The 26,906-nt window shown below is 38.8% G+C and overlaps 1 protein-coding gene across 1 annotated transcript in view; it reads left to right on the top strand.

The window, feature by feature from the left end:
- The window catches only part of Pdk3 (pyruvate dehydrogenase kinase 3), a 69,298-nt gene that overhangs the window by 20,271 nt on the left and 22,121 nt on the right, over positions 1–26,906 (top strand). Inside the window, exons 3-7 of the mRNA XM_057759114.1 lie at positions 4,220–4,291; positions 10,922–11,106; positions 12,574–12,663; positions 22,944–23,021; positions 25,646–25,722. Of these exons, the coding sequence (XP_057615097.1) occupies positions 4,220–4,291; positions 10,922–11,106; positions 12,574–12,663; positions 22,944–23,021; positions 25,646–25,722 (502 nt within the window). The remainder of the gene's footprint in view (positions 1–4,219; positions 4,292–10,921; positions 11,107–12,573; positions 12,664–22,943; positions 23,022–25,645; positions 25,723–26,906) is intronic.

Below are 26,906 nucleotides of genomic sequence, written 5' to 3'. Positions count from 1 at the left end.
TTGGAACAGTTTGGCATTGGCACCATTTTCCACAGAAATGTACATATTTTCTTTCTAGGACTGAGTCATTCAGGATAGCTGGGTTTTCCTTGCATTTAAATGCTTTTCTTCTAACTCTTCATTTAAAAACTGTCCAGGCTATGTCGGCGCACACCTACAATCTCATACTTGGGAGGCAGAGGCCAGCCTGGTCTACAAAACAAGTTCCAGGAAAGCCAGAGCTGTTACATAAAGAAGCTCTGTTTTAAAAAAACATAAAAAAAGTTTCATCTTAAAACTGTTTAATGGAAGTATCTTTGAAAAAAAAGATAATTTCTTAAATTTTCATTTTTTTTCTCTTGTTATACACATGGTTGCTTCATTGAAAAAAAAATAAAGAATAGCCAGGTGGTGGTGATGCACAACTTTAATTCTAGTACTCGGGAGGCAGAGGCAGGTGGATCTCTGTGAGTTTAAGGCCAGCCTGCTCTACAAAGCGAGTTCCAGGACCGTCAGGGTGGTTACATAGAGAAACCCTGTTTTAAAAACCAAAAAAATAATTAGAGAATAATATAAAGGAATGGCAGTGCAGTGGCCAGGCATCAGTGGACCTCTTTTCATTTTAAAAAGTGAGGCAATATCTCAGGTATCCCAGACTGACCTTGAATTCAATTTGTTGCTTAGGTGACCTTGCATTTCTGATCCTCTTCCCTCCCGAGTATTGGGATTACACACATGTGCCACCATGCCCAGTTACTAGGGATTGAAGCACAGCTTTGACAAAATAGAGCACTAGGCAAGTCCTAACCCATTTGTTCTCCTTTGGATAGGGAGACGTTTTCTACTTTTAGTAGGTTTCAGCCTTGCCTCTTGTTTTTATTTTAAACATCTTCCGTGAAGGAAATGATTGAACAGTCAAATCATTGCAGGGGAACCTCACATGGAAATAGTATCAGTTCCATGCCGTGCTGCATCTGCACATACAAAAACTTTTAAAAGCAAGTTAAGGCAGTTGTAGCGCTGATTGTAAAGCATGCATTCCCTCACAGAGGGAATGGAGTTTGTGATAACTTTCCTCCCTAGGTGAGATCACTGAGTGGGAGGCTGTAAGAAAAGGTGGTGTTTTTCGACAGGTTTGCTTGTTTGCTCTACTCTGCTAGAAGCATTATGGGAGCATCTGGAGAAAGGAGGAGGACAGTAGGGACTAGGTGGCATACACCATGCTAATCAGGAACAGTGTTGTAAGAACAAAAGGGGCAGAAAATGCTCGCTTTGGTCTTGTGCTGTTCCTTGATGGGTGGTGGAACTGACTGGTACAGAGGAGCAGGAGAACATCACAAGAAAATACCATGAGCTGGAAAAGTAGCTTGAATTCAGAGAGTTTGTGGTGGCCTGGCTTCTGATAGAGAATGGACATTCAACAGCATTCCCAAGAATGTAGTTCTTCTGAGAAGCACTATTTTATGCTCTGACCATGCATGGCATAGGGATCGACCTAACTCAGGTGATGAGGAATGAAGAAAATGATAGACACATACAGAAAAGCCAGAGTCGAGTCACACATTCTCATGGAGTTGCATCAACATCATCCCTGAATTGAAGAGGTGGATTTCTTGTATAGAGCCAAATAAGGAGTTTAGCTCAAGTTTAGCTGTTCTAGGTAGGGGATCTCTGTAGGGGAGCAGTCTTGAGGTGTAAATATCTGGGAGGAAGAAATTTCAGTGGACATTTTCTGTACACACTGTCAACATCCATACATGGACCAGGGGATGGCTCTGCTATTCCCATGGGTCTGAGGCATTGGTGTCCTCGACATGGCCATGCTCATGTCAACACCATGCATTCACTCAGGACTTCATCTGATACTTACACGTTCACTAGGAACTTCCTCCACTACCCACAATTTTAGATGTGGGTTCACTGTCTAGCCTCCTTTCCAGAAAAGCAGAAACTCCTATGAGGTGCATAGTCCTTAGGTTGTGGGAAAGATCAGAGAAACGACGACTATGCATTTGATACCATAGTTACATTGTGCTCTGGACTCATGGCTTGTTTTAGAAGGAAGAAGCAGCAACAAATTGTTATTTGTGTGAGATTTCTTTATTGCTTCAAGACCATTATTGGAAATATTGCTGTAGAAAGTATAAGTTATTTTCAGGGACAATGTTGAGGATTCTAGGTAGGCAAGGTGTTGAGGATTCTAGGTAGGCAAGGTCAAGTCCTTTGATCCAGTAAATCCAGTAAGTGATAGCAATTAGATCATTTCCATTGCTTATATAGCAGTTACTTCAGGAACTTCCAAGTGAATTACTGTCTCTGAGTTGTTTTCCAACATTAACCAATTTTCCAAACAGCAGCAACTCTGTTCAATCCCAATACTAGGTAAGTGAAGTCAGCACAGAGCCCAAAGTTTAAGGGCTATGTTCCCCAAGACTGATACTACACCTCAGATGCCCTGTCTATGCTTTAGACTGACTGGCTGGACATTGAGTTTCCATGCCCCTCTTCTGAAGTTCATAATTTGCTCAAGTGGATTACAGAACTCAGGAAGTCACTATGTTTATATTTAAAGGTAGATTTTTAAAGATATAATTCAGAAATAGCAACAATGGTAGAAATATATTAGACAAAATGTTGCTGTAGCCCTCTTTGAGTGTGCTCTGTTGGCGCTTCCAGGTGTTCAACACAAAGATCTCAGAATCTCCTAATTCAGGAGTTTTTATAGAGTTTCATTTCCACACCTTGTACCTCCACAGAGTTTGGGGATATAGCAATACTTCCTAATAGGTAACACTTGTAATTATTTTAGTAGTTATCTTAATAATGCTCCTGTTTTTTAAATGCTGTCTTGATTTAAGAATCCAGTTTAGGATCATGTATTTGTGTGTTTCTGGCATTGGCTTTATGTGGAGCAGCGACTCTGCCACTGTCCCCTCGGCTACCCTGTAGTCTTCCCACTTCCTTTCATGCTGTGACTCTTACTGGAATCTTGGCTCCTTTTGCATTTGTAACTTTCCTCTCTGAAGGATTGTTCCCTTTGGAAAGAGCTAGAACTTGCCTAGCTTTGCTCATATGTGGCACATGCTATTAAGAATCAAGAATTATAATGTTGTACACATTTTTTGTATTGACTCTTATTAAGAAATACCAAGATCAATCCAGAATTTTTTCCTGAGGGCCTAACATGCATTTCTCTAATACATATTGATGAAGTTAATTTTACTCAGAGAAGGAGCTTTCTTTATTCTTGGCGTACACTTCAGGATCAAACTGAGGCATTTACTAAAATTTCATGTTCTTTTTGCCAGGTGTGGTGGTGCATGCCTTTAATTCTTGAATCCAGGAGGCAGTTAGCAGGTGTATTTCTATGAGGTCAAGGTCAATTTTGTCTAAATATCAAGTTCTAGGTCAGCCAAGGCTGCATAGTGAGACCCTGTCTTAAAAATTTTTTTTTTGAGGGCCTAGAGAGATGGCTCAGCAGTTAAGAACACTGACTGCTCTTCCAAAGGACTGGATTCAATTCCCAGCACCCACATGGCAGCTCACAACTGTCTGTAACTCCAAGATCTGACATCCTCACACAGATATCCATGCAGGCAAAACACCAATTCTCATAAAATAAAAATAAATACATTTTAAAAACTATATGTTCTTTTTGAGTAACCAAACTGTACACTGGAGTTAGGATGCATTTATAATAGCAGACAATACTGCTGAACCTGGCTTGTACAGCTACAAGGGCCAGTCAGAGGATGAGCTTTTCTTGTTAGTTGAATTAGAAACTATGAGGCTATTAAATCTGTTTTTATAGTGTTGGCTTTGTTTTCAGATGAGCTTCCTTCTAGGTGGCATACTGCCTTCAGCAGTTGCAGATTTCCTGTTCATACAGCACACTGTACAGGAGCAGAGAAGTCAGTTTCTTTCTCAGAGGCCTCCAGCAAGCCTTCTGTGTACTTCTTTCAGCCTAACTGGAAGCTTTAGGACCTATTCCTAGCTCAGTCCATGTGTTCAGGGATGCACCCAATTCATATAACCATGGGACTGATGAGTAATTCCTGACAAGAGAAAACGGAACTCCCAGAGAAAGATGGAGCTACCTGCGTGCTTTGGGGGACTCATGTTAGCCTGAAGTACTTCAGCTATGTATGGGAATGGGTAAAACCTGAATGAAAACTTGGGATACTTTTAGAAAAGGGAAAGGATGTTAGGCAGGCAGCTAATGGTGCTTTTCCTTTTTTAGGTACATGCAAAGCTTCCTTGAACTTTTAGAATATGAAAACAAGAGCCCAGAAGACCCACGGGTTTTAGATAAGTAAGTATGATACAATTTACATGAAAGTAAAAATATCTAGGCAAAAAGAATATTTTCATAAATGGAACCCATGCTATTGGGTCTCAAGAATTGTAACTCACGGCTGGGGGGATGGCTCATTTGTTAAACTGCTTAACATAGCCTGCATAAGTGAGGACCTGAATTTGGATCTGCAGTCAAATGGGCTTTGGGCAGGTATGGCAACCTGCCTGTAATCCTAGTACTCGGGAGTCCCCGGGGAAGCTGGGAGCTAAACTGTTACAAAATGTGAGCTCTTAAGTTTAGCTAGGCAGCTAATAAGCGAGTTCTAGGTTCAGAGAGACCTTGTTTTTTATTTATTTATTTATTTATTTATTTATTTATTCATTTATTCATTTATTTATTCATTTATTTATTTATTAAAGATTTCTGCCTCCTCCCCACCACCACCTCCCATTTCCCTCTCCCTCCCCCGATCAAGTCTCCCTCCCTCATCAGCCCGAAGAGCAATCAGGGTTCCCTGCCCTGTGGGAGGTCCAAGGACCACCCACCTCCTTCCAGGTCTAGTAAGGTGAGCATCCAAACTGCCTAGGCTCCCGTCAAGCCAGTACGTGCAGTAGGATCAAAACCCAGTGCCATTGTTCTTGAGTTCTCAGTAATCCTCATTGTCCGCTATGTTCTGCGAGTCCGGTTTTATCCCATGCTTTTTCAGACCCAGGCCAGCTGGCCTTGGTGAGTTCCCGATAGAACATCCCCATTGTCTCAGTGTGTGGGTGCACCCCTCACGGTCCTGAGTTCCTTGCTCGTGCTCTCTCTCCTTCTGCTCCTGATTTGGACCTTGAGATTTCTGTCTGGTGCTCCAATGTGGGGAGAGACCCTGTTTTGACAAATAACGGAAGAGAGCGAATAAGGAAGACAACCTGGCCTCCATATGTATGTGCGTGAGAATTATGTACTCATGGAACATGCACACACATCTGAGAATGTTGTAGGAGGCCGTTCGTTCGTTTCCCAACTGCCCTGACTAGAAATAATCACTCAGAAATCATATTATTTAAATCACTCTTGGCCAATCACTTAACGGTGTTGCTAGCTAGCTCTTACATCTAGAATTAACCCATTTCCACTATTTTATATTTTACCACGAGGCTCGTGGCCTACCAGCAAGGTTCCAACTGGCAGTTCGTGTCTTTTCCTTTGGTGGCTACAAGGCTTCTCTCTGACTCCACCTACTCTCTCTCTATATATATATCTCTTCCAGCCTGGCTATGTTCTGTTAAGCCACTGGCCGAAAGCAGCGTCTTTATTCATTAACCAATAAAAGCAACAGATAGACAGAAGGACTTCCCATACCACGAGAACACAAAAAACTAGAATTCAGATCAAAGTTTTAATTTTTTTTGTGGGCAATGACATTATTGAATTTTTTTAATTTAAAAATTTAGTACAGTACACAAAGAATAATGAAACTTCATTTAATACTGCATGACATAATTCTTAATATATTTAGTCAGGGTGAACTGGACATCAGCTTAATATAAGCATTGTAGTGAATGTTCCATCTAGTGGTAGTTTTAAGAATGCAGTAGCCTTCATATATACATGAAATAAATATACATGAATTATCTACCTAGTCCATCGACTTAAAACATATTTTCCAATGGAGTATTACAGTTGATCTTAGAAAACCATAGTGATTTTCTTTTAGAGAAGAATAAAAGTGTGTGTGTGTGGTGTTTATACAAAACTCAAATTATTTACTATCACAATGTAGAAAGACTACTGAATTCTCATGTTACTGGAAAGTATTTCTATTTTCCATTTTTGTTCTCCAGCAAAACATAGCTGTGAGTGGGGGTGTTTCCCCAAGAAAATTCTCTCCACCCTAATTTCTCCGTTTTGGGTATAAAAAAATGAATGTTCATGGTAGTCTGTTGTGCCAAGAACTTTCTTTAATTGTAAGTATAGACTTAATCCATGTAATGGTGAGATAAACACTTGACTGGGAGTGTTCCATGAAAGAATTAGGGAAGTATGATACTACACAAACAACCTTGGAGCATTTCCCCACCCAGACGTGAATTCACAAACGAGGAGCTATGGAGGTCAGAAGCCTGGAAGAATGTTCTCAAGGCTGTGACACTGCATAGCAGAGCACCTATGAGTCATGGTTCCTTTTGGTTAGTGTTCTGGTTCTTTGCATTATACCATACTGCCAAATGGCTGCTTCCAGCCAGGAGAAGCTCAGGTTCAGTTGTATTTTCTCTTATGGATCTGGGAAATATGAAAAGTGCAAGCATTGGGTGAAAGCCACAGTTGCTTCCTTGATACTAGTCACTGTTGTCTCTTAAGGCATTGACATGAAATGGATTGAATCCAGGAGCTTTGTTTCCTTAAATCATTAGTTGGGGACATTTTGAAATCCTCAAAGTGAAGCTGGCCTCTAGCTCTCTATTTGAAGATACAGATTTGGAGAAGTACACAATTATTCATTGTTTTGGTTTTTCTGGAGACCTGTCTCTGTAACAAAATTCCCATCAGTGACAATTTATGGAAATGGATTATACTGAATCCAGCGTGTGCTAGATCTTCATGGCAGTAGTTCTTACTCGGTGAGTTTTGAGAACTTACAGGCTTTATGCAACTAGTTTGGAAAGTTGAGACTTGAGAAGCCCCATGCGTTAGTAAAGGAAGAGGTGAACGGTGAGCTAGTGTCCTGGTGACAACCTTCCTGTTCAGTTGGGGGGTCATCTATGTAAATCACATTGATCATCATGAGGGATATAGAAAAGCCCATGTGGGTAGGGAGGTATTCTGAGAATCCTCTAAAGTAAGCCTCTGCAAGTAAAGACGTTTCTGCACTCTAAAACATTATTTCATTTTACAGATACTTAATTTATAAATACATTGGAAGGAGGTACTTAAGGAAAAATTATCCATTGTAAAATTTCTTGTGAATAATTGTGAACTTGGGCTTTTTATTGTTTTGTTTTTGAGACAGGGTCTCACTGTTGCAGTGATCAGGTTGGTTTTGCACTCAGAGATTTGCCTTTTTATGCCTCCTGAGTGCTGGGAAGAAAGATGTGTGCCACCAAGCCTGGCTAATTGTGAACTTTTAATTTAGAGTTTTTCATCTTTGCTGTCATTGTATGTATATATTTGTTACAGAAATATTTCATTGAGATAAAAATAAGACTTAAGTAAACAACTTATCCCAAATTTCCATTACTAGTGGACAACCACACCTAACATTTTCTTATACCCTTATATACCCTAAATATTCATATTGCATGAGTGTAGGGGTTTTTGTTTTTGTTTGTTTGTTTATTTGTTTTGGATTTTGAAGATAAGATTTCTCTGTGTAGCTCTGGCTGTCCTGGAATTCACTCTGTAGACCAGGCTGGCCTCCAACTCACAGAGTTATACCTGCCTCTGTCTCCCCAAGTGCTGGGTAAAATCATGTGCCACCACCACTTGGCAAGTTTTATAAAAATAAGTATCTGTAATAGTTCTTAGCCATTATTAATAGTTTCACAATATAATCATGCATCTCTTAATGACTGATACCTTTAGAGAAATGCATCATGAGAAATGTGTGTGAACACTGTGGAGTATTCTCGTACAAACTTAAGATGACTACAGCCTTACCAGGGGACATAGTCTTTTGGGGACACTGCTGTGTACAGAGTCTGTCATTGTTATGATGTAGCACGTAGTTGTCACTTATATATACACTCACACACACACACTTGGCATTTTGAGACAGGTTTTTTTTTTTTTTTTTCTGTGTAACAGCCCTGGCTGTCCTGGAACTCACACCAGGCTGGTCTCAAACTCAGAGATCCGCCTGTCTCTACCTCCCGAGTGCTGGGATTAAAGGCGCACCACCACCGCCCAGCTTATATTATTAGTTCTTCTACTTACAGGTCATGTAATTTGCCCCACTAGTATTGAGTTTTAGACTGGTTTGTAGTTGTTAAAATTTATTTGTTTGTATGTATGAGTATATGATACATGTGCATAGGTGTTTGTCATCTTATGCATATAGATCAGAGGATAGGCTTGGGTATTAGTCTTTGCCTTTCTTTTCTATGGGTTCTAGGGATCCAAACTCAGGTCACCGGGCTTAAACAGCAAGTGCAATTATCCCGAGTCATCTTGCTGGCTCAAACAGCATCTCTCCAAACAGCTTTTGTTTTCGTTCTCTCATGTCTCCCCGACTCCTGTTCTCTGTGTATGAGTGTGCATGCATGTGTGTGAAAGCCGTTTTTGAAAACAACTATTCACGTTGTTCAGCTGTTTCTCCAGCCTTGATCCTGGAAGTGGAATGAGCGTCTCTGGACTTGAGCTATATTTGGTTAAGTTGCCCTTAGAAAATGTTCCACTTAGCACCCACACGCAACCTACACTGCTTATTATTTGCCATCCTAATAAAGAACAGTTTCACATTGTGTTATTTTACTTTGCTTTTGTGTGGGAAAATTGATTGGTGTTTGTGCTAGCTTTTTCCTAGATTTCCCCACTAATACAGATCCTTTTCCTAGTTTCTCAGTAAGATGTTCATCTTCACCAAGTCTGAGGACTCTTGTGGTTCTTCATTCATCCACGTGCTTCAGAAATTCAGTCATCTCTTTTCTTCGTGTCATGTGCTTTTCCTGTTCCTGATAAGCTTAGAACAGCCCTCTTCAGCTGCATACTTGATTCAGTGGATTTTCTTTATTGTTTGTGATTTCACTCAACATTTTTATCTTTAAAAAATTAATTTTTGTGTATGGTTTATGCATATACATGTGTATGTGTGCATTTTCATGTGGCGATCAGAGGTTGGCATCAAGTGTCTTTCTTGATCATGCTCACCTCATTTTTCCAGACAGGCTCTCTCACTGAACAGGAATTTGATGTTTTGACTAGACTAGCTGGCCAGCAATCCCCTGGTATCCACCTTTCTCTACTCCTCTGGCTGTTGGGTTACTGAGATGTGCTGCCACACCTGGCTTTCATGTGGGTACAGGTCCTCATCACATTGTTCCTAAGCTATCTCCCCAGTCAAACTCTTAAGTTTATGACTTGAAATTGGTATATGATTAGCCCTCTGGCCTAATCAGTTTAATCATTTCCTTACTGAGTTACATTGTTACATTCTTTTTAAAAATTTATTCTTATTCCTTGTGCATTGATGTTTTTCTCTGCATGCATATCTGTGTGAGGGTGTCAGGTCTCCTGGAACTGGAACCATACACAGTTGTGAGCTGCCATGTGGGTGCTGGGAATCAAACTTGGATCCTCTGGAAGAGCCATCAATGCTCTTTAACATTGTTATATTCTTATATACTCACTCAGCCTTAGAGCCTGATGTCATTGCTTGACTTATTTTCCTGTCCTTAAAGTCGTGGTATTTCATATTTTTATACATGTTTTTAAAGTTTTTTTATTTTATCTGTATGGGTGTTTTGTCTACAAAATGTGTACCACATGAGTGTCTGGTGCCTGTGGAGTCCAGAACAGGGTGTCACTCCCCAGGACTGGACTTAAAAATGGTTGTGAGCCAGTGTGTGTCTGCTGTGAATTTCACCATTACTGCAGCAACTCTTAGAGAGGAAAACATTTAGTTGGCATTTGCTTAGAGTTTCAGAGGTCTAGTCCATTATTATCTTGGGAGGAAGCATGACGGCATGCAGGCAGACATGGTGCTGGAGAAGGAACTGAAAGATCTCCATCTGGGTCTACAGGCAGCAGCAGGAAAAGAGAGAGACACTGGGCCTGACATGAGCATCTGAAACCTAAAGCCCCCAGTGATACACTTCTCCAGCAAGGCCACATCTCCTAATAGTGCCACTCCCTAAGCATTGAAATATGAGTCTTTGGGGGCCATTTTTATTCAAGCCACCACAATATGTAAACCAGTTCCTCTGGAAAAGCAGCCAGTGTTCTTGACTACCGAGCCATCTCTTCAGCCCCTTCCCTATACATCTTGACAATAATGTGCCAGAATACTTGAAAATGATTGGTGTGTTTGATTTTGAGATGGGTGTCTTCCTATGTTGTCTAGGCTAGTTTTAAACCCTCCTGCTTCTGCCTCCTGAGTATCTGGAACGATGGGTATGTGCCACTGCTCCCAGAAAATAAGTTTATTATCATTGAGTTTTTATATCTACATTTTAACATGTTTTACTACTGGAAGGAGATTATTTCAAATTTTTGCTCATAAAATGTTTGGCATTCTTTATTCAGAGAAGAAGTTCTTGCTTTAAGATTCCATTTCTAAGTCCTTAGAGACTTTGGCAGGATTGTCCTTATGTTGTCAGAAGAAACATTGATATATTCTGTAATTCTTTAGTCAAAAAATATTTATAGAACTCCAAAATGTAAGTACATTCCTAAGAAATTATTTCAACTTATTTTTTTTTCATTTTTTTCCAACTTATTTTTAAACTTGACTAGACTACTTTGTGTAGCTCTGAAGGAATTTTGGTAGTAAGTTTCAAACCAAAGCTTGGGTTAGGTTTTAATATTTTGACTACTTCGTTTACTATCTAGTAAACATAATGTTTATAGTTATAAAGAATACCAGAAGGTAACTAGACAGAGGTGGGAAATATGTTCCAGCCTGGGAAATCCAGACTTACCACTTTTTGTTTCCTTCCCACACAGCTTTCTCCATGTTTTGATTAACATCAGAAACAGACACAACGATGTTGTTCCTACCATGGCCCAAGGCGTGATTGAGTACAAGGAAAAGTTCGGTTTTGATCCATTTATTAGCAGTAACATCCAATATTTCCTGGATCGTTTTTATACCAACCGAATTTCTTTCCGCATGCTTATTAATCAACACAGTAAGTTGGGTTATGTTGGGTCCAGTTTTAAGAAGGTAACCAAATTGATTTTTCTGAAAAGTCTTGGTTTTGCTTCACTTTTAATCCACTGATTTAGACTTTTGACTGTAAAAATCTCATTTCTAGTTCAGTTTTTCATAAGTGAACCCTTCCTATTGTAAACATCTGTTAATCAGTGTTCTTAATTCAGAGCTGTCCTTGGAAGACATCTGTGATGCTTACATTAGAGGCAGGAGCACTTTCTCTCGGGCTCTGCTGCTGCTTTGCTGTGGAGGCAAAGGACTGGTTTAAATGGCAGCCATGTTCATTTCTCCATAATTTGATGTAGTATTTTTTCTTAATCCATACATGCATTTTCTTTTTTAGTTTTAAAACCATCAAAACTGTGACTGTTGAATGGCATGTTGGGTATATAAACAATTCCTTTTTTCCGCAATGGTAGGAAAAATCCAAGGAAGCATGATTATCAGTCCGTGATGCCACATTGAGAGCTTTAGTTTGTTCCCCATGCTAATAGACAGGGCTATAATCTAAAATTCTTCTTAACATAAAGAACTTCTTGATTGATTTCTAGTGTTGTCACCTTGGTTCATTTTTCTTTAATTCTAAGGAAAAAGCATCCACGTATCTGGAGTCATCCTCGCTGAATCAGAGCACGGACAAAGCATGTTTTGTTTGCTTTACTCATTTTTTTTTTTTGGTTTTAAAAACTCATTTGATTTATTTAGATAGACAAATTTAATGGAACTCTTAAGTATGTATTTATGCATTTTTAGAATCAAACTATATGACAATTTATAGAAAAAAGGAACCTAAATACTAGCCAGCTAATGTACTGAGTCAGTGGCTATTTTCCAAGTGTTGAATGATTTAATATAAAGTATACCTATAAAAATTTGGCTTGAGTTCCTTTTTTTGTTTTCAGATTCTTTAGGTTTTTATTTAGGAATAAAAGTTTGCAACTATTGTGTAGAGTAAAATAAAGTATTTTTCTAACAATGTTGTTTGTGTACACAGAATTGAAAAAGAACCTCCAGGATGGAGGCATTTGCAGTGTTGCCAGTGAAGGTTCTTCACAAATGGCCCAGACTACATGTTGTGAATATTTAATGATTTGGATAAATGACTGCAGTAGTCTTGAGCAGGGAGATTAGCTGCCGAGCATGGAAGTGTCTTGATCTAGTTTCCACCAGCTGAGGGAGAAAGGACTAGACACCGGACATGCGCGCTGCTGCTTTAGGGTCGGTCTACTGACTGCAACTGATGGATTTGAAGCACTTCCTCCCCCACTTTTGGCTGATGTATTTGCTCACCCATCAGCTGTTTTACATTGCTCTAAGTCATTGTGGATGCTAAAATGATTCTTAAAATTAAAGGTCCTTTTAGAGAATTGAAATTTCTTTCTGTGCCTGAGCACCCCAGCTTGCTGTGCTTCAATCCCCTTTCTTCTCTTTTGTGTTCATTTAGCACTTCTGTTTGGCGGTGACACTAATCCTGCTCATCCTAAACACATAGGGAGTATTGATCCCACCTGTAATGTCGCTGATGTAGTGAAAGGTAAGGATACCAACCCAGTGTCACTGGCCATGGCAGAAATAGCGCTGTGGTTTCTTTGAGGCAGCTCAGCTGTAGGGTTATGTTGCTGTGTAGTCTGTGATTCATCAGGTCATGTTAGGTCTAAATCACTTAGTCCAAATATGAAATATTTCTAGATCAGAAAAGGACAAATATTTTCCAGTGCTCAAATACCAGTTTCTACTTTATTGCTCAGGGTTAGAATTGTAGTTCTTTCTTAAACACTAAACATTCCAGGAAGTTCTAAATTTTGACTTGCTATCATTTTTAACTATTTCCTTGTTATAAATGGAACTAAGTTCACATTTTCCAAATCTACATGTCTTTCTGTTGTATACTCATGGTGTTAGAAGTTATACAGCAAGTGGGTTTAGCTGGATGGACACTATGCCAATAGTCCCAGGGTAGAACAGGCCAGGTACTCATAAATCCCGATTAACTGAGGACTTTGAGTTTGAGCAACAGGTTCCCCATTATTCATTTAAAATAAGTGCTTTATCAGGAATGCTCAACTGGCTGTAACCCACCAGGTTCCAGTTTTTACTTTGGGCAGATTCATGTTCCCAACCCGTCTCCTTCCCCAGATTGCATTTCCTGTTCTGCTTCTCATCTCACTGGAAACACTCAGCTGATAAGTTTACATGACTCTGCCTCTTCCTGCTTTCCATCAAGGGCTCTGGCTGCTCTTCAGTAGCCACTGCTGAGGACGACCTGTACAGTGTGTTTTCCTGGGGCCGCCTAGGTCGCTCTTGGGTCAGAAGACATTTGCTCACATTATTTCAGTTCTAAAGCGACTAGCTCCAGCCAGCACATGACACTTCTGCCTATTCTCTTGAACTGTACTTGATGTAAGGTCAAGGGATGTTTCTGTACTTGTTCGATAAGTTATATAGAACCTTAGAGTGCCCATAGAGATAGATGCTCTATAAATATTCTGTGGTTTGATAAATTATAGGCATTTAAAATTGTTAAATAAATTTTATTACTAAAAAAATGTGCTCTGGAAAGATAGCTCAGCTGTTAAGAGCACTGACTTAAGTTGCTTGAAGAGGTCCCAGATGCTCTTCCCGGCACTCACATAGCATCTCAGAGCTGTGTATGTCACAGCTGTCTGTAACTCCAGCTTCAGCATCCTCTTCTGACCATGGGGGGCACCAGGTACACAGGCATTCATACTTGCAAAACACTCATACACATAGAATAACAAATTTTAAGAAACTACAAATAAATAAATAGCACACACTGGAATTAACTAGTCCCAAAGTCCAGTTTTTAGGTGTGATACTGATATAGTGTGGGATGTTTTTAGTTATAACTTTAAAGCTAAAGCTTCAGGAGATAGTAAATGTCTGTACATGGTTTGAAATAAGGGACTTACTTCAAAATTAGAGAGATAATGGGGAATGAAAAAAGACTAGGCCTTTGTGCAGAATAGTTGAGGCTTTGGTGAGTACATGGGTTTCATAATACTGTGGTTTACACTTTGGCACGTGTTTGAAATTCTTCGTGGTAAAGTTGGGTAAACACTCATTTTTATTAGCTCACTGTTTCTTTACAAAATCAAGTCTGACTAATTTTTAGGGGAAGAATCTGTGGAATTTGATGAAAGTTAACAGCTTTTATAGTACAAAGAGGTTAGGGAATGCTACAGCACATCCTTTGAATTCAAGGAGGAATTCCCCAGTGACTTGGCTCTTAAGGTTGAAAGAACTTAAATTTTATGACAGGTACTGCCAGCAGTATTCTGTTATTTAGTTTGTATTAACTACTGATGATGTTATGTTGATCTCTAACCTGTGCGTAAAAATTTCAAGGTGTGCCAGAAACTTTTGCATTGTTTTGTGGTGAATTTTATGCCAAAAGCTAAGTGCAGATTATTTAGAATAGTTCAACACGTATTTGAAATAAGCCAGAAAGTGTCAGTCAGCTGTCTATTGTTGTGACAGGATACCTGAGGAAATCAACTTAAGAGAAAATATTATGTTGGTACAGTGCACTGTCACTGGCCCATCATTGCGGGCCTGTCACAATGTAAAATATTGTGGCGGTGTATGCCAGAGCAGAGCTACTCATTTGACGACGGTATCTGGGAAACAAAAAGAGAAAGGAGCCAGAGTCCCAGAATCTCCTTCAAGATCAGTGATCTGACTTCCTCACCCTTATACCCCATCCCCCAAGGTCCTGTCATCTTGCAGTAACGCCACAAGCTGGAGGCCATTGAACTCATGACCTTTAAGGGACTTAAGCACAAAGCATAAAGCATCAGTTTCTTTGTTCATTTTACTCACAGTTCCAGTCTCTCCCTTTCTCCTCATGCTCCCAATACTCACAGCTTATTGTTGCTGTGCTGGGACTGAACCTTGGGCTTTAGACATGGTGGGCAAGCACTTTACCATTGGGCTTGATTCCTAGCCTTCTCTTTTTATTTTGAGACAGGCTTTTGCCATGTCTATCAGACTGGCCTTGAACTCGCTCTGTAGCCCATGTAGGCTTTGAACTTCTGTCCTGGCCTCAGTAGCTAGGATTATAGGCCTACATCACCAGCCATAGCCCACTCACAGATTCATCTTTACTCTTTTGCCATTTTTAATCTTCTGCTTAGTGTATTGCAAATACAGTTTACTATATTCTATTGTGTGATTTTGGGGGAACACAACTAAAACCTAGATTCTTGGTGAAGCTCTAAGCAATAAAGCAATGACTGTCACTCTCCATACTCCATTCGACTTCTCCCAACACACACACACACACACACACACACACACACCACACATGCACACGTCCACATCCTGCCAGCATCGTGATGAGGTGAGGAGGGAGAACTGATCACTCTCTGTTCCTCTGTGAATCTTTCCGTAGTTTCCATCTTTCAGTAGCCTCTTTGCTTAAGTTGAGAAGAATTGGAGGGTGCTTTCAGATATGCACTGCTGCAGAGCCACACCCTCATGATCCACTTTGTGGCGCCCTCCCTCACGTCCAGGAGCTTTACAAGTAGCTTTCCTTTTTAACACTGGTGTTCAAACCTAGGGTCTCTCACGTCCTGAGGAAACACTGCGCAACTGAAGTGTATTTTGAACCCCTTTTCATTTTTTTTTTTATTTTGAGACAGGATTTTATTAAGTTGCCATGCTTTCTCTGACTCAACTCTATAGCCCAGATAGGCCTTGAACTTGACCTTATGCATGATCCCCCAGAGCACTGCTAATATAGTTCTGCACCTCCGGAGCTTTTTTTTGTTTCCTTAGCTGTGAAGAGCTTACATGGTTTAAGCATAATTAAATGTCTACTCTAGATGACCACATATGTATGTAATGTGCATTCCTGTGCTGGTGTGTGCACACATGTGTTTTACAGCTTTCACAAGTTTTAATGAACTAAAACTGATTACCTACTTAGGCTTTTAGAGACAGACTACAGAAAACTTATGTAGAGGGTAAAAGTGCTGTTTTTATTTTTGACTAGATAGTTGTATAAAGGTGTACAAATAGGCTATATGCAGCATAGCAGTAACTGAATAGAGAACGCTCTTAAGCACACCTCCTTGTGGCTTATTCTGCACATTAGTTTTTCCTTTTATACATCTGTGAATTATAGACTCCGGAGTGAATGCTAGAATTAGTGCTGTAAAGTGAGTCCTATTATCCTTGGGAGGAGCCTTCTGTGGTGACCCTTTCACTCCTTTCTTTGTAAAAGGAGGCAGACAATCAAATAGAAAATTCTGATGAGAGTGTTTCAAAGATACAAACTTAAATCTTTGCTTTGTTACAAAAGTTGACTTCCTCAGCCATGCTAACTTCTCCATGCCATTTTTATGTTATTATTTCTTAGCATGATAGCATACAAATGGCCTCCTGAGTGCATGGTATTATTTCAGCTCAGAAATAATATCTTATGCTTTCAATTTGGTCTCCTCAGGTTGCAAGTACCAGACCCACTCTAGCTCCAGAAATAGATTTATTAAAATAACTGTGTAGGTCCTAAGTCATGAAACAGTTTACAGTCAGAGCTATGGATACTGGAGTTGGCAAACAAAAACACCAGCTTGTGTTCTGGGTGGCTTGCAACTGGAGTTGTCAAGTTACGGCCTCTCTACTTCCCTTTTTTTTCTTTTTTGGTATTCCCTGGTTAACTTGACTGATGCTCACTTAAAACAGTGCCAAGCACTGCTGCATCATGATACTCCTCAGTATTCTTTTTGATTCATGATCATCTTGAATGTCTATCCTGAGTTTCTAAGAGGTAGATTGTATCGTTTCATTTTGTTTTTACCTGTGACTATAAATTTTAATAGTCTGGCTGTGCCTAGCCTGGAGATTCTTCGTTTTTATGTTAGATGTTTTGTGTGCACTTCTCCAGTTGGCTGTGTTTTATGAGGTTGGAAAACTAATGGATTCCACTTGGGATGGATTTTGGGTAGGGAGACTAATAATATATATTGCATTATATTTCTTTGTAACTTAAAGGGGTTTCTAAAAAGTGGCATATTGGTTCTGGAAATTTCTTTCTAAGGGAGCACATGGGTCAGAATGATCTTTGTTAAACAATCACCTTAGGTGGCTAGGGTCAAAAAAGTGCAGAAGGTGAAGGTATGGACAAACTATCAGTCTTGTTCTCAGATACTTGGAAAATAGGTACCCAACTCAGGTGTGGCTCAGTGACCAAGTACATATGCAGCAGGGGGTGGGGAGGTGTTCTCGTTTGTTCTTTGTTTAGGTTTGTCAAGACAGGTCCTCATGTGGCCCAGACTGGCCTCAAACTTGGTATAGCCAGGGATAATACTGAACTAGGGATTCCCTTCGTTTTCTAAGTACTCCAGGTGTATTCTACCACTCCCAGCTCTGACTGAAAGGCTCAAATGGAATGATGCAGGACAAATTCATTTGGAATCTGTAACATTACTATTATTTCATTTTATGTCATGGGTGTTTGTCTGTATATATTTCTGTGCACCACTCTGGTGCCTACAGAGTCTAGAAAAGGGTGTTGTCCTGGAACTGGAAGTACCGTTGGTGGTGAGCTGCTATGTGGGTGCTGGGAATTGAACCTGGATCCTCTGGAGGAACAGCCAGGGTGCTTACTACTAAGCCATCTTTCCAGTCCAAGATTCATTTTAAAATAGCTATTTGCTGTTTTAAGGAAACAGCTATTTGCATTATGCTAACAGGAGATAATATTGCTCTGCTACCAAGTATATCCAGCTGGAAACAACTGATAAAATGGTGTGTTTAAAGAGGGCAAGAATTGGAGGTTTTAGGTGTCTTGATTTGGCAAGGTAGTTTGAAAACACCTGTTTATGTTTTGATTAGCCTTATGTTATTACCACATGAAAATAATGGTGTGGTGCTGTTTTATTAAAAATAATAAAAATATAAGAATTTTTTTTAAATATAAGAATTTTGAGACTGGAGAGAGGGCTCAGCACTTTAAAGCACTGACTGCTCTTCCAGAGGACCTGAGTTCAATTTGCAGTACTCACATGGGCTACCAACTCTCTGTACTCACTTTCAGGAGGATCTGATGCCCCCTTCTGGCCTGTGGGGGCACTGCATGCACTCAGTATGCAAGACATATATGCAAAACACCATTCACATAGAATAAAAAATAAATTCTCAGAGTTGGAGAGATTGCTCAGTGGATAAAAGTGCTTTCCATGCAAGTATGAGGACATGAGTACAGGTTCCCAGAACCTACAAAAAGCTTCTGTCTCAGACGAGCGAGAAGGCAAGGACTGTCCTTGTCCTACACTTCCCTGTGAGCCGAGGCATGCGTGTGCTTGCACTCTCCCGCAGGAACCTGCACATACACACAGACAAACCCACATAAAAGATAAATAAAAATGGTGTTGTGTCTTTGAAATATTTTATGGCTATTTATGTATGCTTTGTTCTGACAGGAATTTTAAACTTGAGTTTATAAGATTTTTCTTTATTCTGTTAGATTTAAAATTATTGTTTATGACATGTTTATTTAAAAATTTTCAGTACTCAAAGTCTCACTCCTTATGTCATAAACAAGTGATCCAGTGGATTAAGTATAAAATCTGATAGTTGATGGAAGAGTAGATTTGGAGTAGAATTATGATCAAATAAGCTCCATAATCTGTTAAAGTTTCCCATGTGATATTTCTGAAAATGATTTATGGCTAAAGATCAATCTGCTGGAAATACTATTAGTGCGATGACTATCACTTACATTCACTGACAGTGATAATAATTGCCCATGTTTCCTTTTCACGATTAGCAGTAAATTCTAGCTGAATTATAGTACAGGTAAAAATAGTTTGGCAATAGCTTTTCAAAAAATTCGATTTCTAATTTTAAAATAGTAATTTTTATTTAGAGAATTTATTGTAAGGAGAGTTTTACAAAAACTGTAGGTATAAAGGAAAATTCCATACCAGTAGCAGAATTTTAGTTCTTGAGATTTTTAAAATGGTTTTAATTTTTATGTTAAATTACGTAAGTGAAGAATACCCTGTTTTAGTGCTGCCGAACACCCAGTAGCCATGTGACCATTTATGTCATGGGAGAGCCAATGCAGAAATGTGTGACATTGCCTTGACTTTTCAAGCAAGTGATCACTTAGTCTAGATTCTCTCCAGAACTACTTGGCTAGCCTGGAACTCTCTGTGTAGACTAAGCTGGCCTCAGATTCAGAGTTCTACCTGCTTCTGCCTACTTGCTGATTTTGTTTTAAAAATGTTTGTCCTTAGGCTTCAAAACAGAGATAGTGCCTCAGAAATTCCATTTCCTAATCTGAACTCTTTACAGTCGCCCTTACCCCAAAGGCGAATTAGTAAGTAATAATCTACACTCTTTAAATTTGCTACTCCTTTGTCACTGCTCTGGACTCCACCTCCAATCTAACTAAAAGGAACACTTGTTAGTGTAATTGAATAGTGAAAACTTTATCATTGGCCAAAGGATTGTTATTTAGCAAATGCTTTATTTTTTGTTTTTATAGTGTTTGGGATTAAACCCAACCTTTCATAAACTAGGCTAGTACTTACTACAGAGCTACATCCCCAACCCTTAATCAGATGCTTAATATGTATTTTATCCAAAGAATTTTATTATCCTATGAGAATATTAGTGTAAATTTTTGTTAATAATACTCTCCGCATTCTATTGACTGGCTGGTGTGTGAAAATCTACATTGTAATGTTTTGAGATTTTCAAGAATAATGAAGTAATTCTTAATTGTTTATCATTGATCCACTACAATGTATAATGAAACTAAAAATATTTTTATTTACATGTGGTTTTAGGAGCCATACTGAGTTTGAAGTTGGCTGTTTTTATTTGGATTCCACTGTCTTCCAGACATTGTATATGCCTAGCATGTTTCCAATGTTATCATATTCATAGTAATGGCAAAGCTAATGCCGTGGATAATTAGAACATTTAGTAGGTTTGGGTTCTGTTACTATCTTATAGTGAAAGGTCGTTCAATATTAAAATTATTATATGCCCAGAGGAGTTAAGGTAAATTGATTTTGTAGAGAGTGAAACATTGTAAATTTCTGTATTTGAGGTCTTAAAAGTTCATGGTCAGCTTTTGTGCTATCACGTCACTAGGTGGAGATGTAGCATTGTTTAGTAGACTAGCCAAAGCAAAAGAGCCGCTTCTTGATTTCTCTCCCTCCCTCCCGTTCTCCCTCTCTGTCCCCCCTTTTAAAACAGAAACATTTTACATGTAATTGATGAGGTTTGTTATGTCCTAGGGAAAAAATTGCAAATTTAGTGTAGTTTAAAATTCTAACCTTTTTCAGGGTAAAAATTCAACCCCACTTGAATGTCTATTTTCACACTTCAAATTCTCTTAAAAATTTTTTTTCTGTTCTTATTGCTATTTACTTTTTGTTTTCTGTTTTATTATATCTTGTCATAATTGGTCTGATGTTTCTGTCTTTGGTGCTTAATTCTAAAAGTTTAATCAGATATGAATTTTTAATGTGGCTACAAATAAAATTAGATAATTAGAATACAAAATTCTAATTTGGTAGCAACACAAGGTAAATGAACTTATAGTCTGAACATACCCTGTTCTTATCTTTGTATCATTTTAAGATGGTAATGTCAAATTTTAACATTTAAATTTTCTAGAGCCTATTTCTCTCCCTTCCTTTTCTTTTTTCTCTCATCTCTTGAATCTTAAGCAAGTATATTCTCTATGCACAATGTTGGTTTGTCTCCAGGAAGTTGGTATGTAGCTGAGAACATTGTAAATGCACCAATCTGACTTTGGAAATTGTAGAGGAAAACTAAAAGTCTTGTTCTGATAGCCTGATAGTTCCCACGTGTTTATAATGAGTTGTCATAGAGTTCATCACTTTCCTGTTCCTAGGCACATGAGAACCAAAAGCATCAACATGAATATTCCTAGCAGTATTTATTCACAATAGCAAAACAGTGTAAACAACTCGAATGTCTGTCAGCTGACAAATGGATGAAGAAAATGTGATTTAGTTGTACAATGCCTATTACTGAAAATATTTTTATGCTGTGAAGTTTAATTACATGGAATGGGCTATTGGTTCATGTTATAGCATAGATGACCCTTGAATACATTGTGTTAGTTTCTTTTTCTTTTTGCTACAATAAAATGCCCTAATAAGAGCAACTTAAGGGAAAAAGGGTTTATTTGGCTCTAAATTTCAGGTTACATTCCATCATGACCGGGAATTCATAGTAGAAGTTAGTCACATTACATCCGCAATCAGCATCAAAGAACAATGGACTAATGCTTGCATGCTAATGTTTAGCTTGCTTTCCCTACTCCTAGGGAATGGTGCTACTCACATTGGGCAGGTCTTCCTGCCTTAGTTAATATAATCAAGATAATCCCCCTCCAAGCCATTCCTATAGACCAGTGTCCCTCATTGAGACTCCTTTTCCAGGTGATCCTAGATTATGTCAAGTTTACAGAACTAACATCACAAACACTATGCTGAGAGAAACCAGTCACCAAAGACCTGTATCACAGGATTCAGTTACTTGATCTGTCCAGAATGGTAAATCAGAAGAAGTAGGAAGGTGGTTGCTAAGGGCTGGGCAGAGAGGAATGACCGCTGACAGCGTGGGGCATCTTTTGCAGTGATAAAAATGTTAATTGTGATAAGGAGTGCTCAACTTGGCCGATAAAACTAAATACCATTGAATTCCATGTTCACTATAAATGGATGAATTGTATGAGAATTATGTGTCAGTTAAGGAAAGGGAGTTAACAAAAGGGTGTGATACCGAGCCAAGAAAAAGCGATTGATCATCTAAACAGGCACTAGATTAAGTTTTGTGTAACAGTGTAAAGAAGTGAAGACCCAAATCTTTTTCTCAGATTGGTTTTTGCTTTTTTTAATGGTTTACAGTTCAAGAGAGGTTAATACATATGTCATAAGGCACTTTTACTTTCTTAATTTATTCCTTACCTTTTAAACTTTCTACAGCCCATCTTCTAGTTATTTTTGCCCCTCTTGGAAAGCAAATTCTTGCACCTTAGGGTTTATATCAACTCTAAGCTATTATCCTTAACCAATTAAGGAACATTTTAAAGACAGCAGGTGGTTCTGATAACTTAAATTCTGTGTTTCATGAAAATCTGTTCACTCAATAAGTTCTTATTGATGTTTCATTTGCCAATAACTGGAAAATCATGGCTGTTTGCATTTTTTAAGATTTATTTTATGTGTATGAATGTTTTGCCTCCATGCATGTATGTATGTGTATCATACACATACCTGGTGCCTACAGAGGCCTTAGAGGGCATCAGATCCCCTGGAACTTGAGTTATGGATGGCTGTGAGCAACCACGTGGGTATAAAGTGAACTGGGGCCCTCCATAAGAGCAGAAAGTGCTCTAAACTGTGGAGCCAGGTCAGCAGCAGCTCACAGGTCTCTCCAGGTCTGACTGTTGCCAGTTTTTTAAATTACAGAAAGTATTATTTTGCTACAACTTATTCAGATTCTGTGATGTTCAGAAGTATAGTCCTAGGTTTATAAATTTTCATGAAAAATCTTTTAGCAGTGTGTTTAAAAGTTAAATACTTGTGTGTTTAGCATAAACCTAGCTTTATTGTTACTAATCTATGATTTTGATATGGCTGTGGTTGTTAAAATTTAGTAAGGATAAATGCTTTCGTCATAGTAATGTGTTGAAGCCAAAAGACTGCTTTAAAAAGATGGTATTTGACTCATTTAAAGTCAGTTTAGACAAATTGACTTTATTTCTATGTAATTCAACAATTAAATTTCTCTTTCTTACAGATGCATATGAAACAGCAAAGCTGCTCTGTGAACAGTATTACCTGGTTGCTCCAGAGCTGGAAGTGGAAGAATTCAATGGTAAAAGACAAAACATTTTAGATGAGATCAGACGGGGTCAGGGTGGTATGACATAGACAAGAAAAGTATTTTAATGTTAAGTACAAAGAAGGTGACTTAAATGCTGATCTTATACAAGCTTTTTTTCCCAGAGATCCTAAAATGGTGTGTGTTTCCGTCTTCATGTCCATTCAATATGGTTCCTATCCCTTTCGTCGTCTGGGATATTACTGTGAGTCAGCTTGGGATAGGAGTGTGCACGGCTTGTGTTCAGAAGCCTTTTCCGTTCTCTTGTGCTGTCACCTCTCCTTTTATACTCATTTTTTTTCTGCTTAGCCTCCAGTTCCCACTTTTCATTCTTACAGGAAAGCTGTCTCAAAGGAAAATTCCTGATGTCCATATAGAGTTCTGTTGACATTTATTAAGTGCTGCTTCAACTAATGGTGTTTCAGGCAATGACTGCAAAACAGACTTTATTATTTCTTGAGACTCAAACATAAAAACCTCAGACCACATTTTTCTGTGACTTTTAAAAGTGTACTATTAGAGGGAGTATTCATGTTCCGTTCATCTTATTTTAGAAAGCCGACAGACCTCTATTACCACCCACTAAGGCCACGAGGCCCAGGATAAGGGAAGACTCATAGCCAAAACATTTAACATGGTTTTAAAAGGGAGAAAAAGAAATGTCAACTGTAATACTCCCAAAGAAAAGTACACATAATTGAGCAAGCCTTTAGATGACTCCTAGAGAATGTTGTTTAAACTTAAAAGAAGAAAACAAACTGTAAAATGTTTTTCATTTCCTTGAGACTTGGACTGAAAAGGTTGAATTGAATTCTGAGGCTGTTTATATAACTAATGATGCAGTTGCCACAAGATAGACTAAGCACTCAGCTTGCTTCTCAGGCCCCATTACAGCCACAATAAAAGAATCTCATAAAAACAGTAAAAGAAGCCAAGGAGGCTTATAAGTGGACCTCTGTATTAGTCCCTTCAGACTACTAAACAAAACCATCAGAGACTGGGCGAATTAAATAACAAACACATTTGTTTCTCATGTGTCTAGAACCTGGGAAGTACAAGATTGTGGTGCAAACAGATTTGGTATATGGCAAAGGCCTATTTTCTGACTTGCGGATGATTTTTTGCTGTGCCTTTACATGTAGGAAGGGGCAAAGAGCTCCCTGGGGTCTTTTTTGGAAGAACAGCTTTACCCGAAATAATTACACGGAAACTGTATTCTTTTGAACACTGCCTGGCCCATTAGTTCTAGCCTCTTATTGGCTAGCTCTTACATATTGATCTAACCCATTTCTAATATTCTGTGTAGCACCATGAGCTGGCTTACCAGGAAAGATCTTAACCTGCGTCTGTCTGGAGTGGGAGAATCACGGCGACTGCCTGATTTCTTTCTCCCAGCATTTTGTTCTGTTTACTCCACCCACCTAAGGGTTGGTCTATCAAATGGGCCTAGGCAGTTTCTTTATTAATTAACCAATGAAAGCAACAGATTAGAAAGAAATCACTCCCACATCAGACCTAAGAGGAGTCTGGAGAGGGGACAGAAATAGCTTACTCCATCTAGGCTCTGCCACCAACAGCAAAATGAGTGCATGTTGTTCAGGAACAACTTACAGGTCAGGTTATGTGAATAATAGTGCTCCAAAGTAAAGCCTTCATCTGGTCGTAAGATACCTTACTAACGGCTTATTCTAAAACCAGTGAAATCTTGATCAGGTTTTAAAAACTCCAAGTCAGACTTCTTGGTATGGATGATCTCCAAAGGGAAAGGAACACTAGCTACCTCAAGTGATGAATTCAGTTTAACTAAACAAAATCACAACCATGGTATGTCAGACTTTGGCAAAAGCCAATAGTGTGAACAACACCTAACTAGTGTTGAGTTTCTCTGATGTACTTTTACTGCCAGAATATGTCCCTCTTTAGCAAATTCTGAGAAAGAATTATTTTAAACCCCAAATTCTATGTCTAGGTAAACCTTCAACTGAGGCAGGGTTATCAGGCATGCCCCAGGAATCTACTTCTAACTAGGCCCCACCTCCTGTTTTCCACCATCTTCCAGATTAAATTACGAATCTATCAGTGGATTAAGCATTCATTGTGTCAGAGCCTTCTTGATAAATTCATTCACTTTCCTAAAGCCTATCATCTGGCAGCTAGTCAAGCCTTTGTCTGAGTCTTTGAGTGAATGGTTGAGATTGAAAGCATGGCACTGCTGTTGAGTCTCGTTTACCACCCCTTCTCAGTTGCTTCATATTCTTACAGATGCCTCCTGGAATTGATGGCGGATTTGTTCCCCCAATTTGAAAAATTTCAAGTAATGTTTGTATGTTCATGTGTAATTTTCAGAATACCATGACACAAATGATACTATTCCCATTTTGCTGAACAAAGTTGGAAAGAATTTGACTGATTTGCTCAAGGTCGCTAAGTCACAGTGAATGAAGTTGACTGTGTGTTTGCTTTATTCTGAAGCATGTTTTTGCTCAGTTATGTCACTAAATATGGAACTCTTGTTAATGAAGGTTTGTTTTATGAACTTGAAAAATAGAATATAAGCATCATTTTTTATTTTCTCCCACCTTGGGTCTTTATTCATCGATGGTTTGTCTCTGTTTCAGCCAAAGCACCAAACAAACCCATTCAGGTAGTTTATGTGCCCTCACATCTGTTTCACATGCTATTTGAGCTGTTCAAGGTAAGTGGGATTTTAAAGCATGGGAAGAAGTCTTCATTTTAAATGGCTTTGATTCTGGGCATAATGGGTTCATTAGATTAGCATAAGAAAAAGATTTTGCATAACCATTTTAAAAGTCTATTTCTGATATCCTGTGGGCTTTCTAATCTGTAAACTGTGAGATGAAAAATCTGTTTTCAGGTCTGGCAAAGGTTTTATTGTTTATTATCATACCCAAATAAAAACACATTTCTATATATCTATGATTCTGAAGCATTAACTGTGTTAATGCATAGTTGTTTCAGTTCTGAGAAATCCTGTAACTGTTTTATAATTTGAATACGTTCAGAAGATCTGATAGAGGCAGGAGAGGAAGAGTGTGGAGCCTGGGCTAAAAAGGAAAGAAAACCTTTTTTATTTTTGAAGACTCTATGGCCCAAGCTGTTGCTTTTGGTTACAAAGTATCCAGTGATATTTGTGGTAGCAGTGTTATTGTACAGGATATTTGAGCTAACATTTCATCACTTTTAATGGATAAAACACTAAACTGAACACCTAAAGGATCAGTTGTGCTGTTGTCTTCTGCTGTGTCACTAATGTCGCCATTCGATTGGGAGCGTTCTCTTCATTTGTGACCTTTCAGACTTTCTTTTTAATGGATATTTTATCCTTTTTTTCCAATCCAATGGTTAATTTTTGTGAGAAGTATGACTCTCTTCACTTTCTAAGTGATAAGTAGGGGTTCAGGTGCAGCCTCAATACATGTCAGTCATACAAACATTCTTTGTGGTTGAATTGAATAATTTTAAAACCCTAAAGCCACCAGGCTTGGAAGCATGTGCCTTTAATTCCATTACTGGACAGATAAAGACAAGTGTATCTCTCTGAATTCAAGGCCAGGCTAGTCTACACAGTGAGATCCCGTCTCAGCCACTCCCCTCCCCCCCCAAAAATCTGTAGAGCCAAACAGAAGGCAAGAAGAATGTTTAACAATTAAATGCAAAATGGAACATCAGGAAAATTTTCTGATAGAAAAAAATCCATGTAAATCTTATTAATAATAGCTCCACAAAATAATCATCACATACAAGTAACCGTGTGCTTATTTCTGTTTTGAAATTGTGGTTTTTCATGACTAGGGCTAGCTCAGTGGTGGAGTACATGCTTAATGTGCATGGCTCTCGGTTCTACTCAGCACCAAAAGT

Source organism: Chionomys nivalis, chromosome X (genome assembly GCF_950005125.1).
Source record: "Chionomys nivalis chromosome X, mChiNiv1.1, whole genome shotgun sequence".
Taxonomy (NCBI): Eukaryota; Metazoa; Chordata; class Mammalia; order Rodentia; family Cricetidae; genus Chionomys; species Chionomys nivalis.
This window is presented reverse-complemented; position numbering and strand designations above follow the sequence as displayed.